We start from the raw sequence: 17,786 nt of genomic DNA on the forward strand, positions 1-17,786 counted from the left end.
TAATTATAGAATAATTCCTCATGATCAGGGCAAAAGTGAAAAATCATCATGATAATTTTCATTGATGCTAAAAAGACTTTAATAAAATTCAACAAACATTCTTGCTAGAAACCCAGAAAATAATAAAAGGTTGGAAGACAGCTACACCCATTCATTTACATCTTGTCTATGGCTACTTTTATACTGCAACAGTAGAGGTGAGTAGCTGCAACACAGACTGGACACAAAGCCATGAATATTTATTATCTAGTCCTTCATGGTATGTTTGACAACCCTTACAGTACTAGAGCTTTCCCATTAAAATGAGGAAAGAACAAAAATGTTAACCATTAATCACTGATATTTTGGAGAGATCATACAATGCAATTAGACAAGATTATGAACACTGGCTCTTGCAACTAACTTTCTCCATTTCTGTGAATGAATCACTGATTTCCCTCTTGAGGCTGTCCTTTCTCCCTTAAACAATGACAGTACTAATTTACCCATTCCTAACTTAACCAAAATGACATTTTAGGTGCCCAACTTCTCTTATTAAAGCAAAGTGGAGACATACATTGTGTCTCAATAGAGGATACTGAAATTATCAGTGTTTTCAACTTAATTGTTCTTTTTAAAATACCAAAAGCATAATGAAACAAATCAGGGGGTCCTATTGGTTCTACATAAGGCTTATAAATACAATTAACGGCATATCCAACATTTGAATGTGATATATACCACTCTTGTACAATATACAGAAAAATAAATCTCACTGTTCTCAGCATACCCTTCCTGAAGAGATAATTCTTGGTTTTCTTCTTCAGGGCCACTGCTATCACTCTGTAGCTCAGGTTCATTCTCATCTTTTCCTGGCAGAGTCTCCCAGCTTTCATCACTTGAGGACTGATCTTTTTCTGTACCAGAAAATCGATGAGGCAAAGAAGCAGACCATTCCCCATCACTGCATTCAGAACTGCAAATCAGAAGAGACATAAACTATCATTATGTGTTCAGTTATTTTTATCATTTGGGGTGTTAACTAGATGATACAGTTTGGATCTGTGTTCCCACCAAATCTCATGTTGAACTGTAATCTGAAATGTTGGAGATGGGGCCTGGTGGGAGGTTACTGGATCATGGGGGTGGATCCTTCATGAAGAGTTTAGCATTATCCCCTTGGTACTGTTCTTGTGATAGTGACTGCGTTTTCACCAGATCTGGTTGTTTAAAAGTGTGTGGCACCTCCCCCCTCACTCTTTCTTGCACCTGCTCCTGCCAAGTGAGAAGTCTTGTTCCTCCTCTGCCTTCCACCATGATTGGAAGATTCCTGAGGCCCCCCTAGAAGCAGAAGCCACTATGCTTCCTGTACAGTCGCTGAACTGTGAGCCAATTAAACCTCTTTTCTTTATAAATTACCCAGTTTCAGGTGTTTGTTTATAGCAACGCACGGATGAACTAACACACCAGACATCATGGTATAGAGTGGAGTGCTGATGCCACACATGCTTCATTAGGTGTTAATTCAATCTTTAGACTATTAAACAAATAAATGCATGCAGCAGAGTGTGACTCTTTGAAAAGAATATGGCACATGGCAAGTTATGGAACATATCACTTTACTTTTTCTTTCACTACATCCATGGTACCTAGATAGGGGCTTGTCATATTTTAGACATATTTCTAAATAAACTTTTAAGTACAATTTGGTAATCTTAAATGCTACCTGGAATAAATGTAAGTAGACTTACTGCATATCTAATATGACTATAACAACTTTATGAATAAATTTCTACTATTACCATGTAATAAAAAGTTAACTGTCTTTTTCCTTCCTTTTTCCCAAAGAACTTTTAAAGAAGTGACATTCAAATGCATAAAAAGCAGTACTGGCAAAGCTTTACTGTCCTTAGGTAGGACTGTGAATACGAAGTAAGTTTCAGTTCAGGCCGGGCATGGTGGCTCATGCCTATAATCCCAGCACTTTTGGAGGCTGAGGTGGGCGGATCACCTGAGGTCGGGAGTTCGAGAGCAGCCTGACCAACATAGAGAAACCCCGTCTCTACTAACAATACGAAATTAGCTGGGCATGGTGGTGCATGCCTGTAATCCCAGCTACTCGGGAGGCTGAGGCAGAAGAACCACTTGAACTTGGGAGGTAGAGGTTGTGGTGAGCCGAGATTGCGTCATCGTACTCCAGCCTGGGCAATAGGAGTGAAACTCCCTCTCAAAAAAAAAAAAAAAAGCACAGAAAATTACTTTTTTACATTTAGCTTTAGTCAACTTGGTTACATTTAACTACTCTTAGTTTTTAAAGGATTAGTCATCTTATAACTACCAAAGGCTAAAATTACCTATCAGTGTTGAAAATAAGTCTTAAATGTCCCCTCCAACCATACCAACCATTCTGGTTAAGAATCTCCTCAAAGATTTCTCTATGTTCACTTGACTTGGAAAATCAAAAACAACAATTTAAGTTTACATTTTTGAAAGGAAGTGATAATTGGCAGGAAATTATGTTTTAAAATGATGATTATTATGTCATTAATATGCAGTTAGTGATTTCTTTTATTAACAGATACACTCAAAGATCAAGATGCTATTAACAAACAGCAGCACTAATCTAAGCTCTGAGAAGTTTAATAGAAGCAAAAATATAAAATCAATTACCAATTTCCAGTAAACAATGGATGCAGGGCACTAACGTCCCGGAGAAGGAAAGCTATAAAACCTAGGCATAGCAACTAAAAGGTGTTCTTTCAGCTGGGTCTAAGCCAAAGTTCCTTGTATTCTGTACAATTTCCTGTGACCCAAAGAATAATCTAATATAAACAATTTCTAGACTTATGTAAGTGTAAAAATCCAACACAGAAATTAGTTTTAAAGGAGCTTATTCAGCTAAGTTTCCTTGACTAAGAACCTTATATAAATCAAAGCTAAATTACCAACTCCTATTGTAATATGTCTTTAACAATTAGGGTAAGATTTCTACATAAATTTGTGGCAATTCCTAACATATATAAAAGAGAAGCTCATTTAAAAAAAAAAAATTTTCACTCAGAATATGATCCTGTCCAAAGAGGTAACGTAAAAAAGTCCTCACTTTTCCATATTAATCAAATAACTCATGGAATAGCTCTAAACTTCAATACAAGAGAAAAGTCTATGATCAATAATCAATAAGCCTATGCTATGGATTGGCAAACTACTACAGGCTTGGGTTCAAACCTGGCTCTGCTGTCTGTTTTTTAATGGTTTGTGAGCTAAAAATGATTTTTACATGTTTATCTTTAATTCTGCCTCTTAGTCACCAAAGCCTAAAATATTTACCATCTGCTCCTTTAAGAAAAAGTTTGCAGACCCCAGGCCCATATCAGTATTACTCATGATACCTAACCCTCAATGCTAAAGAGACAATTTTTAAATGTATATCCCCAGTCAGCCCCAACCACTATACTAAGCTTTTCCTATCACTAACTACCCTCTAAGCATTTTAAGATTTTTCACCTTCCTTGTCAAAAATTCTATTACAAAATTCATCTGTCAGATGAATCCCTCTCTTGATTTGTTATCTTTTAATGTTATCACCATGCTCTCATTCTGGAAACACTTATTTTTTGACTCTTCACAAACTCCCCACATTCAAATCCTTTCTTACTTTCCATTCTTTCTCTGCACAATGGCTCTTCTAGTCTAGCTCCTTTTTCTCCATTTCTCCTAAAATGTAAAACCCTGGTTCAAATGCTTTTCTCCAAATTAGACCTATATAGTCAATTATTAATTGGTGTTCCTAAATTTAATTCCACTCCCTCAAAATGCATTCCGAATACTACCATCACTTCAATTTACATATCAAACAGTATGTTTATAGTATTACTCCAAAAAACCTTCAACAGCTCTTTTTCCCTAATGCTACTGCTTTAGTTTCACAAACAAGCCATTTGCCTATCACTCTCACAATTTTTGCAGCAGTTGCACATTTACCCTCTGTCTTAAGGTATGATAGTTGAGAATACAGGTCCTGAAGTCAGTCTGCCTGGATTTGAATCCACCACTTACTAGCTATGAAAACCTCTCTATGCCTTTATAGCCTCACATATTAGGTTAATAAAACAACAGTATTTAATAGTTCGCTGGGTTCATGTAAAGGGTATATGAGTTAATATATATAAAACATTTTAACAATGCCTGATAAATAATGAGCCACCAATAACTGTTAGCAAATCTTTTTTTAACATTTTTTTTTTAAACTCAAATACATTTAGTTAGGATAAGCAATAGCCATTAAGTCCTGGATTTGATGTGCTACCTATATTTTACTTTCCATTAACATGAATACATAATGATTAAAATTAAAAACATTGTCTGTGTACCACTTAATATATTTCACCCACTTTGGAAATAGTGGCCTACAGAATAAAAAGTTAAATGTCTTTGAATAGCACTGATAATTTACTGCTATCTGATCCCAGTACTTTCTTGCATCCAACTCATGAATGCTCTATTTCAAAGTGTCCTTAAAGTGTGAACTTTCACTACAACCATTCGTCTTGCCATCAGGAACATCTTTACAATCACTTCACCTTTTCCCCACTTCCAGGCTCAGATCAGACTCTATTTCTTTCAAGACCTTCCTATATAAAATCACTTATCTTGATTTTCAATTATTTCATGAACTACACTTGTTTACTCAGTGCAGCTCACTACAACACAGCTGCTTCTTTAACATTGCAATTATTTTTCATAATAGTGCAGAGAAATCAAAGGAAATGGGTACTGAGAAAAGACAAACGGATGTGGAAATCAGGAGGTCACCATTGACATTAAAGAATATAGGGCCGGGTGCGGTAGCTCACGCCTGTAATCCCAGCACTTTGGGAGACCGAGGCAGGTGGATCACCTGAGGTTGGGAGTCTGAGACCAGCCTAAGCAACATGGAGAAATCTGGTCTCCACTAAAAATACAAAATTAGCTGGGCGTGGTGGCGGGCGCCTGTAATCCCAGCTACTCAGGAGGTTGAGGCAGAAGAATTGCTTGAACCTGGGAGGCGGAGGTTGCGGTGAGCTGAGATGGTGCCATTGCACTTCAGCCTTGGCAACTAGAGCAAGACTTTGAAATAAATAAATAAATAAGAAAGAAAGAGAAATAAAATTAGCCAGGCATGTTGGTGCACACCTGTAGTCCCAGCTACTCAGGAGGTAGAGGCAGGACAATCGCTTGAACCCAGGAGGCGGAGGTTGCAGTGAGCTGAGAGTGCACTGCTGCACTCCAGCCTAGGTGACAAAGTGAGACTCTATCTCAAAAAACAAGAATATAGAAACAATATTAGGAATTGGATTTCAAGGCAGTAAGAAGAGTGGATAGTGACAGAATAGAGGCAGTGGGTATGGAAAACTTTTTCTTAAAACTCAGCGGTGGAAAAGAAAACACAAACAGGCAAATAACAGAGAGAGTAAGAAAAAGTAAAGGTTTTCTTCAAGATAGAGAAAAACTCAAGGTTGAGAGACAGACGGAAGCAACCTATGAGTAAGGACAATTAGATGAAGTATCAGAAATTACTATAGGCACAGAATGAGAGGGGCTACCTCTCTTCATTGAAGAGGAAATTAAAAATACAAATAAATACTACTATCCCCTAATATGGAGAAGACGAAAATACGAAAATTCACATTTATACATTTTTAACTTCTACAGGAAAACAAGAAACGAAGTTAACCACTAGGAGTGACAGGAGTACATGGAAGGAAAAACAAAAAGGGAAAAGATTTAAAAATCACTTTCTCACGCCTGTAATCCCAGCACTTTGGGAAGCCGAGGCGGGTGGATCACGACATCAGGAGATTGAGACCATCCTGGCTAACATGGTGAAACCCCATCTCTATTAAAAATACAAAAAATTAGCCAGGTGTGGTGGCGGGCGCCTGTAGTCCCAGCTACTCGGGAGGCTGAGGCAGGAGAATGGCGTGAACCTGGGAGACAGAGCTAGCAGTGAGCCGAGATCGCACCACTGCACTCCAGCCCGGGTGACAGAGTGAGACTCTGACTCAAATAAAAAAAAAAAAAAAAAGAAAAAAAATCACTTTTTAAGAAGTAAGCAACAGAACAAATAGGACACAAAAATGATCATGGAATAGTGAAGATCCATTTGTTCTAGATTTTAAAAGCGGGTGAGTGACACATTTAAAAGTTCTCAAAGTAAAAACTAAATTAAGTACTACTTTGATCTTCATATGATCCTTCACTGGTACTGACCCCTTTTAGCACTTAAGAGTTGTATTTAAAATGCAGATGACTATAATTTACTCAAATGTTACACTGTACACACTCAATTGTGAGCTAAAAAAACTTCATATACAGAATGAAATTATAGACAAAATTTATGTACAAATCCTAGGCAGAAATAAGCTATGGAAACATAAAACCAACCAAAAGCAAGCTCTCATTCCATAATTCCCCAAGGTACTTGTTAGTTTGTTCTTTCTGGCATTTATCATAGCCATAAGAAACTCAACTATATGGAGCCTAGGAAAAAGTGAAATTTTAAATATTTTGTTATCTGACATAATCTAAATATTTTGGAACTTTTACCACTATTAACACTGAACTATAATGTCATACAGTGATACGAATGGATTATGTCCAAATATATAAGTCTGCTTAATTTCATTAATAAGGCCAAGAAGGCTATGATTTTTGAATTGTGCCTGCCTTTTGTCACTTTCTGGTCTTTTTCCTTAATATCAGGATATTGTAATCCCATGAACTCCCTAGCATATCTGCAGAACAAACACATTTACACCTAACGTGCTCCTTCCAAACTTCTATGAACTTGAAAACAAGATAAAAAGGTTTGCTAAAATGTCAGCGCATGTGCTTTAAGAACTGTGTCTTAGCTGCATATAGATGTTTTATTTGCTGTGGGTAGTACCAAGTTCTCAGAGAAACTCTTTCTTTGTGGCTTTAAGGTAACCTACACAGAACAGGAAAGGTACTTAATTCAGCCTCACAATACAAATATGCATATTTTGTCTTCTTCATAAAGCTAGTGAACGTTGTGGGAACAGGGACCATTACGATTTGCATTAACAGGGCACTTGGAACAAAGTCTGGCACTTAAGAAGATTTCAACAAATCTTTTAATGTATCATATCGAAGTCAACTAAATGGCTAATAATCATTTTATTTTCCAACAACTTCAACAAAGTAAGTTGTCCCGACACTGTACCTTAAGTAAGGTTTTTTAATTTTAAGCAAAGTTAAGTCCTAAGAACACAAAAATTCTGCAAGAAACCCCAAGTGCTATAAGGAATGGTCAGTAGATGGCATGCCTCTCTTCAAAGCAGTTAGGCCCAAGGTTAAGATGTGCTAGTATTGCCGAAAGGTTTTTTTAAACTCAAGATCTTGTCCTCAAACAGCTACTAAACTTCTCAGGGTGTATTTCAAAAGGGCAGGGTACTAACCTTAGCTCTTTGGTCTAATTCTAAGTCTGGTAATTATATGCTGCCTATTAAAGTTCCCCTTGGAGTCCTAATTTAATAAGGTGGGGCTCAATTCCTGTCAAACAGCTCAGAGCAATGCTCCTGGCTGCAATGCTTATCCCACAGAGTGTAACATTTCAGATGTGATTAAGTGATCATTCAGAATTTTTCAGGGAAGAAGGCAATCATGAATTCATTACAATACTTCTCTACTTATAAAGAATATATATTCCATATTTTTTAAAAGTAGCCAAAGTTCCTATATCTGAAAATGCTGGCCGGGTGCAGCGGCTCACGCCTGTAATCCTAACACTCTGGAAGGCTGAGGCAGGTGGATCACTCGAGGTCAGGGGTTCAAGACCAGCCTGACCAACATGGTGAAACCACCTCTCTACTAAAAAAAACAAAAATTAGCTGGGCGTGATGGCAAGCCTGTGGTCCCAGTTACTCAGGAGGCTGAGGCAGAAGAATCGCTTGAACCTAGGAGGCGGAGGTTGTAGTGAGCTGAGATCACGCCACTGCACTCCAGCCTGGGCAACAGAGAGAAACTCTGTCTCAAAATGAATAAATAAATAATAAAAAAATTAAAATGCCACAATGAACTTTAGTTATATTCTTGATGAGTTCTACTTTGGCTATTATAAGCATGACAAAAAAACTTTTCAAGTTTATCAACTTTTTAAGCTTTACAAAGAAAACTCAAAGTTCACAGACTCAAATTAAGCAGCAGTTCTTATACTTGCCATCCAAAACCTGAGAAGACTAGCATCACCATTTCTCCAATCTACTAACACAAGAAATAGGGAGGATGACAATGAAACATTAGGGAGATGAACAAGGGCAAAATGAAACTAGATAGGAGTGTACAGCTATTAAATTCCAACCTTTAGCTGGCACCATATTAAAAAGGCACCCTGGCAACTATAATCCTTTGCAGGGAATTAGGGTAGAGGAACAGGAAACATCAGCATAGAAATGGAGTTTCTAGACAGAAATAAAACAGTCTGTACAGAAAACTGTACAGATAGTTTGAGATCCTAAAACATATCTTAAGGCTATGGATAAAAATACAAGTACAGTCCTAGGCAGAACCATTATCCTTTAGAATTTATTCTATGATTCTTTAAAACAAAACAAAAACCTTTTAAGTGTTTTCAGCATTTCAGTGTGTCTTAAAGAATGATCCTCAAGTAGTTCCATCATTTTGGCATACTCTAACCACAGGCTCTGTAGTTAATATATTACTAGCAATTTAAAAGGACAAAGTTTCTATTAACTGTAAATGTTTTTTCCCATCTACACATTGTGCTTGTAAAAAAAAAAATATATATATATAAGTGATTTATATATATCATGGTTCAGAATATTGACATCATTTAAGAAAAACATTAAAAATAAATAAGAACAACAAGAACTACAAATAACTAAGAAAATACCTTATAACTATCAAAAGTCCAGGGTCCTTCAAGGCAAAGAATACACTTCTACCACTGACCACCCACAAAACAAAGAAAAAAAGTTTGAAATCCAGGAGCCAGGAAGACTACCCTTTCTCTAGGGGTTGGCAAACAATGTAACAATTTCATCAACTTCATCATAAGACATTATAACCAACTATAAAAAGCAAGCAGAAGAGGGGTATTTATTTTGCACAAAATGACAAAGGTACAGCCAAATTAAATGATTCTCCTTAAAGAAGAAAAAGTGTAACTGGGGTAAAAAAATACAAGTACCTTACACTTTCAAAAAAAATAAATTATCAAAGACTGTAAGTTTTGTCTTTTTTTAAAAAATAGTAATCTAGAGGTATAATATTAGAGACTTGCAATCTAATTCAAAATCTTAGGGCTGAATGTGTTTTGGAATTTTGCTATATATTTCCCAGATTTAGAAATACTACTTAACAATCCCCAACGTGGTCCAGGCCAGCACACAGTAATCAAATATAATCTTATTTCTGCAGTAAAATATACAAATATTTGAAAAAATACCCTCATTTCAATTCAGAACCAGATGTGCTTATCCAGGAAGTTAACATCAGGTCAGGCTTTGTGTCCAATTTCTGTTTTTCGAAGTGTGGATACTGAATAAAAGACTGTGGGCTTGAACTGAAAAAAACCTTTACCCTTAGCTTAAAAACAGCATATCATACAAAAATTACTTACTAACCCTTAAAGTTTACAAACTTTGACAGAGTAGCAGAAATTACATTTTAAATATTTTTTATAATAAATTACACATTCTGTAGTAACTTAATTCATATGTCCAAAGAAAACCAAATGAATTGTTTTACGACATGAATTAAAATGCATTCATATTCAAAATGGTACATTTCTTCCTTTATAGTACTTTATAGCTAAAAAAAAAACCACACAATTATTTCTACTAGCTAATAAAATCTTGCAATTGCACTGTAATTGAGCACCGTCAGGGGTGCAACTAGCTTACAAGGACTCATGAAAATCTGGACACTGAGGTAATGGAAATTCAACAACTGAACAAAGAAATTCTCCATTTTTTTCTTGTTTCTATTGCCTTATGGTTTGGAAAAAAAAGATATAGGTTTGTAAGAGCAATCAGAATGTTTATTATAAGTTTTATGTTCTCTTGAAAATCGCAAAGAATAGTGGTGAACAGTCTCTGGAATACCCAACTAGGCACTCAAAGTCCAGTTCTACCATTCAGTTGCTCTGTGACCTTAGGAAGTTATTTAACGCTCTGTGCCTCAGTTTCCTTATTTACAAAAGAGGGAAATAATGGAACCTACCACACAGAGTTGTTAATGAGAACTGAATGCTAAGAAAAAAAATAAGTAAAAAATAAACTTAGTGATAGGAAGACCACAAGAAGAACAGATAAAGAGGGAAACAAGTGGTATTAGTAACTACTGGCAATGTTAATGAAGTATTACCAACTAATAATTTGTGATATTAATCACGTTTTAAACCCAGACTGGCTTAATGTAGGTTTTTAAAAAATACAATAAATGTTTATCTTACATTTTATTAATTGAAATACTATGAGCTAACTAGCATCTCTATCCCTTTATAATAATTAATAATCATTATCTGAACTTATTTCTGTAAACTACTAAAATCTCAAAAACATTTTTTTGTGAAAAATTCTAATGAGCAGTTTGCATGTATGGTTAGCATTCAGTAAATAAGAATATTTGGTAAGTCAAAATGTCTAATTGCCTGATCTTATCCAATAGCCCAACCATCAAACATGGTTCTAGAAAGAAACCACTTCATTTACTACACAATCTGAAAAAGTACTGGATGTAACCTTACCTGTCTTCATCTTTGTCATAGAGTTGGTAATAATCTCCACAGCCATTCCAAAAGGTGTTACCCCCTTCTTGCCTTCCTGCTGTGGCTCCACTTTCTGGTGTTATTTGGTTATTTTCTGTTTCCCTTTGTGTAATAACTCTTGAGTATGGTGGATCCAAGAACATACAGTCATGCTCTCCATCATATTCTTCACATTTTATTAAGAGGTCATCTGAGCCACTTTCCTCAACTTCCAAAGCCTCCCTCCATCTTTGAACACTTCTTTGTTTCGCCTCATGCCTATTAAAACCTGTTTCTTGGTCCACCTGGCTTGAACTTATCAGTTTTCTAACTTTTGGCCTCACTACCTGTTCAGGAGAACTTCCATGGTTCTTTTCCATATCATTGGTATTTTGTTCACTACAAATACGCCCTGGACTGTAGGCTGCATCTTCAGTTGAATTTTCTGTCTGTCTTTCCTGGCTAGTATTGTTTTGTTGTTTCTTTCTAACCATTTCATCTTGAGAAGACCTCTGAATTTCCTGGCTATTCTGATGGACAAACTCAGTATCACCGGCAGAACTTTTCGCTAACGGTACAGAATCTAACTCTTCAAACGCATCTCTTACTTCACAGTTAAATGAGGGAACCGGTGCTGAAAGACCAGAGTATGCCTCTGCCTCTCTGTTTTCCAACTCAAATACTGTATTGCCTAATGACTCTTGGTATCTGCTACCTTCCACGACTTCTGCAGAAAGTTGAAGACGGTCATTATCTTCTCCATGTTTGCCATCTGGATCATAAGAGTCTATATGAACCAAAGCAATTCCATTTTGGACACTTGAAGCATTACAAGCTCCTGGAGTATACTCTCCCTCAGAGTGATTATGAAGATTTGTACTGCTTCCTAAGGTATCCCTGCCTTCCTCACTATGATGTACTGCAGCAAAGGATTGACCGCTCTCAGTGGTTTGATTCAATGCTGAACCACAAGTGGGAATTTCTTTTTCACTTTTTTCAAATATAGGTTTGCTGGGCAAAGAAGAATCAACTTGATCCAAAGGACTGGAACCTTCATAGAAAACAAAGAAAACATATTTTGAAGAATTAACTTAGATAAAATTTTATGTAATAACTATCACTTAAGTGGAAATTGTACCAATTATTGCCTACTTGAACATATGAGTAAATTTATTTACCAAGCACTTCTATGCTCCTTAACTTAACTGGGGATACAGACTGGTTACTCTATGAGTTCATTTATGTCAATGTATAGCCTTTCACTATCATCTCCCTCACATGTCTTTGGCGGTTTTCTATCTAAATCCTAATATCTTATGCATTCTGCAAGACATATAAAGGAGAAGTTCTTGAGAGGTTATACAATGGGAAGCCTCTCGTAAGTGGAGTCTAGGGTAACCAATCTGCCCTCCCAGTGATTTCCAAACTTACCTTCTTTATTAAATGCAGGCAAAAAAAACAAACAAACAAACAAAAAAAACAAAAAAACCTTCAAAAGTACTTATGACAGATATAATAACTATAGTTACAGATCTAAGAGAAATTAGATCCTATTGTGTTTTATTGGCAATTCACAAAATTATATCTCGGTATCTAGACATATTAGATTATAAATTGGATTGTTGAATACGTTTGTAATAACTTTAGATATGTTATAGTTATGAGTGAAAATAACAGATCAATATGTTGATTCTTGTCATAGTTCAACTGTGAGAATTCTGAAACACGAGTAAAATCATATCTATAAATTACTTTAAGCATAACTATCTTGCATCACCAGTAACAATAAAAAATGAAGACATTGGAGATTTGCTGGAATAAAAATTCATGAATTGTAAAATAACTGAAGTTTGGCCATGACATATTGTACGAAGGGATTTTTTATTCTATTTTTTTTTTTTTTGAGACAGAGTCTCGCTCTGTCACCCAGGCTGGAGTGCAGTGGCGCAATCTCAGCTCACTGCAAGCTCCGCCTCCCAGGTTCATGCAATTCTCCTGCCTCAGCCTCCTGAGTAGCTGGGAACAAAGAGTTCTTTAATGGGATGACCTTAGTTAGTATTTCAGGTTCTTACATATGACAGCAAAAATAATCTAGAAATGTCAAGTTTGCTTAGAACAAGAGGAAGAAGACAAATCCAGTCCAAAAATGTGCAATTATGGTACGTGGATAGCGGCAAAATACTTTTTCAAAACCACCAAATAACTAAGAAATTTTAATTGAATAAGCCTTCCTTGTCCTTTGGATTTTGTAAGATGATGAAAAAATAAACAAGTCAAGTTAAAATTTAGAGATAAAATTAAAAGAAAAGTTGGCCAGGTACAATGGTCCATGCCTCTAATCCCAGCACTTCGGGAGGCTGAGCTGGATGGACCACTTGAGGTCAGGAGTTCGAGACCAGCCTGGGCAACATGGCAAAACCCCATCTTTACCAAAAAATACAAAAATCAGTCAAGTGTGGAGGCGCATGCCTGTAGTCCCAGCTACTTGGAAGGCTGAGGCAGGAGAACCACTTGAACCTAGGAGGCAGAGGTTGCAGGGAGCCAAGATCATGCCACTGCACGCCAGCCTGGCTGACAAAGCAAGCCTCCATCTTAAAAAAAAAAAAAAAAAAAAGGCCAGCACAGTGACTCAAACCTGTAATCCCAGCACTTTGGGAAGCCAAGGCAGGTGGATCACTTGAGAGGTCAGGAGTTTGAGATCAGCCTGGCCAACGTGGTGAAACCCTGTCTCTACTAAAAATACAAAAATTAGCTGGGTGTGGTGACAAACACCTGTAGTTCCAGCTACTAGGGAGGCTGAGGCACAAGAATCGCTTGAACCTGGGAGACGGAGGTTGCAGTGAGCCAAGATCGCACCACTGCACTCCATCCTGGCCAACAGAACATGACTCCACCTCAAAAAAAAAGAAGAGAAGAAGAAAAGTTATTTAAATATCATATGCAGGGAAAAAATATCTCTACTTGATCCACGTTTTTAAAAATTTCAAAACATTTATTTTTGATGCAAAGATGATTTCCTTTGGCTGAAGGTTATGACATTGTAATCACTACTATGACAGTGTAGTTATATTTTAATGACTAGCTATATTTTATTTTCTTCTATGTTTAAATATATATACCATTAATGTTAAATTCAATAATAATTTCAAAATAGAATTTCTTGATAGGAAGTATACTGCATTTACACTCACAGACATGCATAATACCCACCCAAAAACTTAATTATAAGATCAATTCCTATATAACTATTAATAACCTTTAAATAATTATATGTTACACACCTGAGGAATTTTCCTTTGGAACATCATCTAGTTCCAACACTTCATAGTCATCACCAGCCCGACCTAAGCTTCTTTCATGCCTGGTCATACATGGTTTAAAACTGACATAAGCATGTCTTCTTCCATATCTCCTGCCTGTAATTGTCTGATATCCTCCTGCTGGTTTGGGCCAGGCAGCCTTACCAGATTCTTGGTCCATTGCTGAAAAAAAAGTTAAAAAATTAAAACAGGAACAGCAATGAGCTTTATTCTGGCAACCTGTCGGGGAAAACTACTTCAGTTTATATTTTATTACTTATCAAATCATATGCTTCTGAACATGAAGTGTATCTTACTAGTACTATAAAACATTATTCTTCACACACTAGAAAATTAAACATGAAGTACTATATAATAAGAGTTAGTGGCCTCTTCCCTTCAAAAAACATGTTTTAAAATTTGGTTCAAGATATTTCAGATTTTTATAATGAAACCTGCCAAAAAATGTTTTCCATATGCCAAATTATTATACTGCCAAAGCTCTTTATGGACTGGAGATCTTCCAAATTAAGTACCTTATATATTAATATAAGTGCTCAATACATATTTGATTAGTCAATTACTAGCATATGATATGATGGTTTCAATTACTTTAAGAATGAAAACATTTATGTCAAAGATAACAAGTAACCTCTTTAAATGGTATCTGTACCCTGAAGAATCAACCAGACCACAAAAAATATGTGCCAAAGATTAACGTCAGATAAAACTATCCAAAAGAAAACAGCAATGATCCAGGTCAAACACACACTACCCTGCCTTCAAAACTACCAATGAATGGTATATGTTACGGTAAGAAAAGCCATCAACATTTAAATGACTTGACTATTAAGTTTTGATGACTGAGGGGTATATAGCAGTAAACAGCAGCAACTTTCACTAAGTAGTTCATTATTATACACACACATATATTAAGTGTAAGTTTAGTCAATTATATATTACATGTACTACACAGCAACTAAACAAAATATTTTCTCACAGCATATGGTATAGTTAATAAATGCAACAGTTGCTGGGCGTAGTGGCTCATGCCTGTAATCCCAGTTCTTTGGGAGGCTGAGGCAGTCGGATCACTTGGGGCCAGGGGTTCAAGATCAGCCTAGCCAACAAGGCGAAACCCTGTCTCTACTAAAGATACAAAAATTAGCTGGGCGTGGTGGCACATGCCTGTAATTCCAGTTTCTCGGGAGGCTGACGCATGATAATCACCTGAACCCAGGAGGCGGAGGTGGCAGTGAGCCAAGATTGCACCACTGCACTCCAGCTTGGGTGACAGTTTGAGACTCCATCTCAAAAAAAATGAATAAATGAATGAATGAATGAAACAGTTACATAATTTTTTAGTTGCATTAAAATAAGAAATATAATCACTTCCAAGAAGGAAACAAACAACATGTATTTATAATACACGCACATATCAAGTATAATAATACCAAGTGTTACACTTACTTAACCCCATCGGTAATCTTGAGGTGGATACTGTATTCTATTTTAAAAATTGAAAAATTAAAGTTAAAATTAAGTGTTGGATAACTTGTCTAATAATCTAATAGTATGACTCCAGAACCAATGCCCTTAACAATTCTACCAAAAAATAGTCTCCAAACTGGAAAGCATAAAGCTTTCCAAGCTAAATGGGTATGGAAAGAAAATAACAGAATTTCTATTTTTGCCTATCAAAAATTAGAAACTAAGCTTTACAAACATTCAATATATGGATCAAAACCAGGCTTTAGTAAGATCATATGTCAGATGATCACATGTCACTTACTGGTACTCAAGGTACCCAGAGGGAAAAACAAGAAGTGCTCAATGTAGAAGAACTGACTTTCCTTACCTGCTGGCTCTTTTTCAGTGTACTGTGACATATATGGCAGTGCCTGTGTGACTGGTTCAGTAGAATTATAGATGTGATTTAGTTTTTATTCACACTATGGATAAGCCACAGAAGATTCCTACAAAGAAACAATGAATTGAACAATAGATTAATAATAAAAGCACAAAAACAGCAAAAATGATACTTCCGCTCCTCCTAGGGAAGCCTTATAATAAAACTTAGAAAAATACAATGTGATGTAGCCAGGCACGGTGGCAAATGCCTGTAATCCACCTAAGATTACAGCACTTTAGCAGGCCAAGGCGGGCAAATCAGTTTGAGCTCAGGAATTCGAGACCAACCTGGCCAACATGGTGAAAGCCTGTCTCTGCAAGAAATAAAAAAATTAGCCAGGCGTGGTGGTGCACAACTGTAGTCCCTCGGGAGGCTGAGGTGGGAGGATTGCTTGAGTCCAGGAGGTAGAGGCTGCAGTGAGCCGAGATCATGTCACTGCACTCCAGGTCTGGGTGACAGAGTGAGATCCCGTCCCAAAAATAAAAAATAAAAACAAGCAAAATACAACATGATTTGACAAGCCAATCAAAAACTCTTGGAAATACCAAAATGGCTATCTGAAATACAGATTTACATCTGCTCTTGACAAAACTCACCTAAGTGTATATCATCCTTAAGACTGCCAATGACAACAACACATACATAATTTATAAGTAAACAAACAAAAATACTGACTCAGGTACTTTTTAAATATTAAACTTACAATAATTTAAATAATAAACTTGTTTAAATAATAAAAAAGTTTAAATAATAAACTTTTATAATATTAAAAGTACTGACTCCCAAATTATTTGGGAGTCTACTACACTGTGCTATCATTGCTTCTCTGTCAAGCAGTAAAGTTCCTTTAGCCCTGGAATTGTTAAAAGGTAACTGTAAGAATACAAACTTCATTTTTTAAAAATGTGTAATGGCTTATAACAATTAATAATGTGTGTAAATAATGGTGTATTTAATCTTTGCAACAGTCAATTGATCAGATAATTTAATCCCAAATAAGAACCTATTTTCAATCAGGAAAAACTACAATTTATCATGGAACAAATACAAAAAGAACTTCTGTTTTGAAATTAATGCATTTATTTACTATTTGAAAAGTACTATTTGAGAAGTTGCAACCTGTGGTTTTTTTGAAAGTTTGGTTAAGTTTTTTATTTAAACACCTTAATTATTTAAACACTTGAGCTATTGCCAATTGCTCATCATTAATACAAATTTATTAGACAATATCTCTGCAAATGAGTTTAATTGTACATGTTACCTGTCTAATCACAGATATATATTAACATATGTAAAAGTACACACCCACATTCACCCATATAAAGTACAAATTCAATAACAAGTTATGATCCTTTCAAGTATCTGAATCAAAAGAGGCTGTTAGCAATAGCTAAAGAGAAAAGGAATATAAAAAAAAAATAATCTTAACATACTGGCAAAAACAAAGGTGCAAATTAACAATGTTTTAATTTTTTGTTTTTTTTTGTTTTTGAGACCGAGTCTCGCTCTGTCGCCCAGGCTGGAGTGCAATAGCTTGATCTTGGCTCACTGCAACCTCCGCCTCCCGGGTTCAAGTAATTCTCCTACCTCAGCCTCCCGGTAGCTGGGACTACAGGCGCGCGCCACCATGACTGGCTAATTCTTGTATTTTTAGTAGAGACAGGGTTTCACCATATTGGCCAGGCTGGTCTCAAACTCCTGACCGCGTGATCCACCCTCCTTGGCCTCCCAAAGTGCTGGGATTACAGGCATGAGCCACAGTGCCTGGCCGAAATGTGGGTTTTATTCTGAGATGGAAAACCATCGAAGTTCTGAGCACAGAAGA

General features: G+C 36.2%; 1 protein-coding gene across 2 annotated transcripts in view; it reads right to left on the reverse strand.

Annotated features, from left to right (window-relative positions):
- Positions 1-17,786, reverse strand: part of PJA2 (praja ring finger ubiquitin ligase 2) — a 72,800-nt gene that overhangs the window by 29,599 nt on the left and 25,415 nt on the right. Inside the window, exons 2-5 of one of the 2 annotated variants that reach the window (XM_023212259.2) lie at positions 15,908-16,025; positions 14,032-14,232; positions 10,751-11,801; positions 770-955 (exon numbers count right to left, since the gene is read on the reverse strand). In XM_023212259.2, the coding sequence (XP_023068027.1) occupies positions 770-955; positions 10,751-11,801; positions 14,032-14,232; positions 15,908-15,938 (1,469 nt within the window). In that variant the 5' untranslated portion in view covers positions 15,939-16,025. The remainder of the gene's footprint in view (positions 1-769; positions 956-10,750; positions 11,802-14,031; positions 14,233-15,907; positions 16,026-17,786) is intronic. The other variant, XM_023212258.1, reaches the window with a different exon arrangement.

This window comes from Piliocolobus tephrosceles, chromosome 4 (genome assembly GCF_002776525.5).
Source record: "Piliocolobus tephrosceles isolate RC106 chromosome 4, ASM277652v3, whole genome shotgun sequence".
Lineage (NCBI taxonomy): Eukaryota > Metazoa > Chordata > Mammalia > Primates > Cercopithecidae > Piliocolobus > Piliocolobus tephrosceles.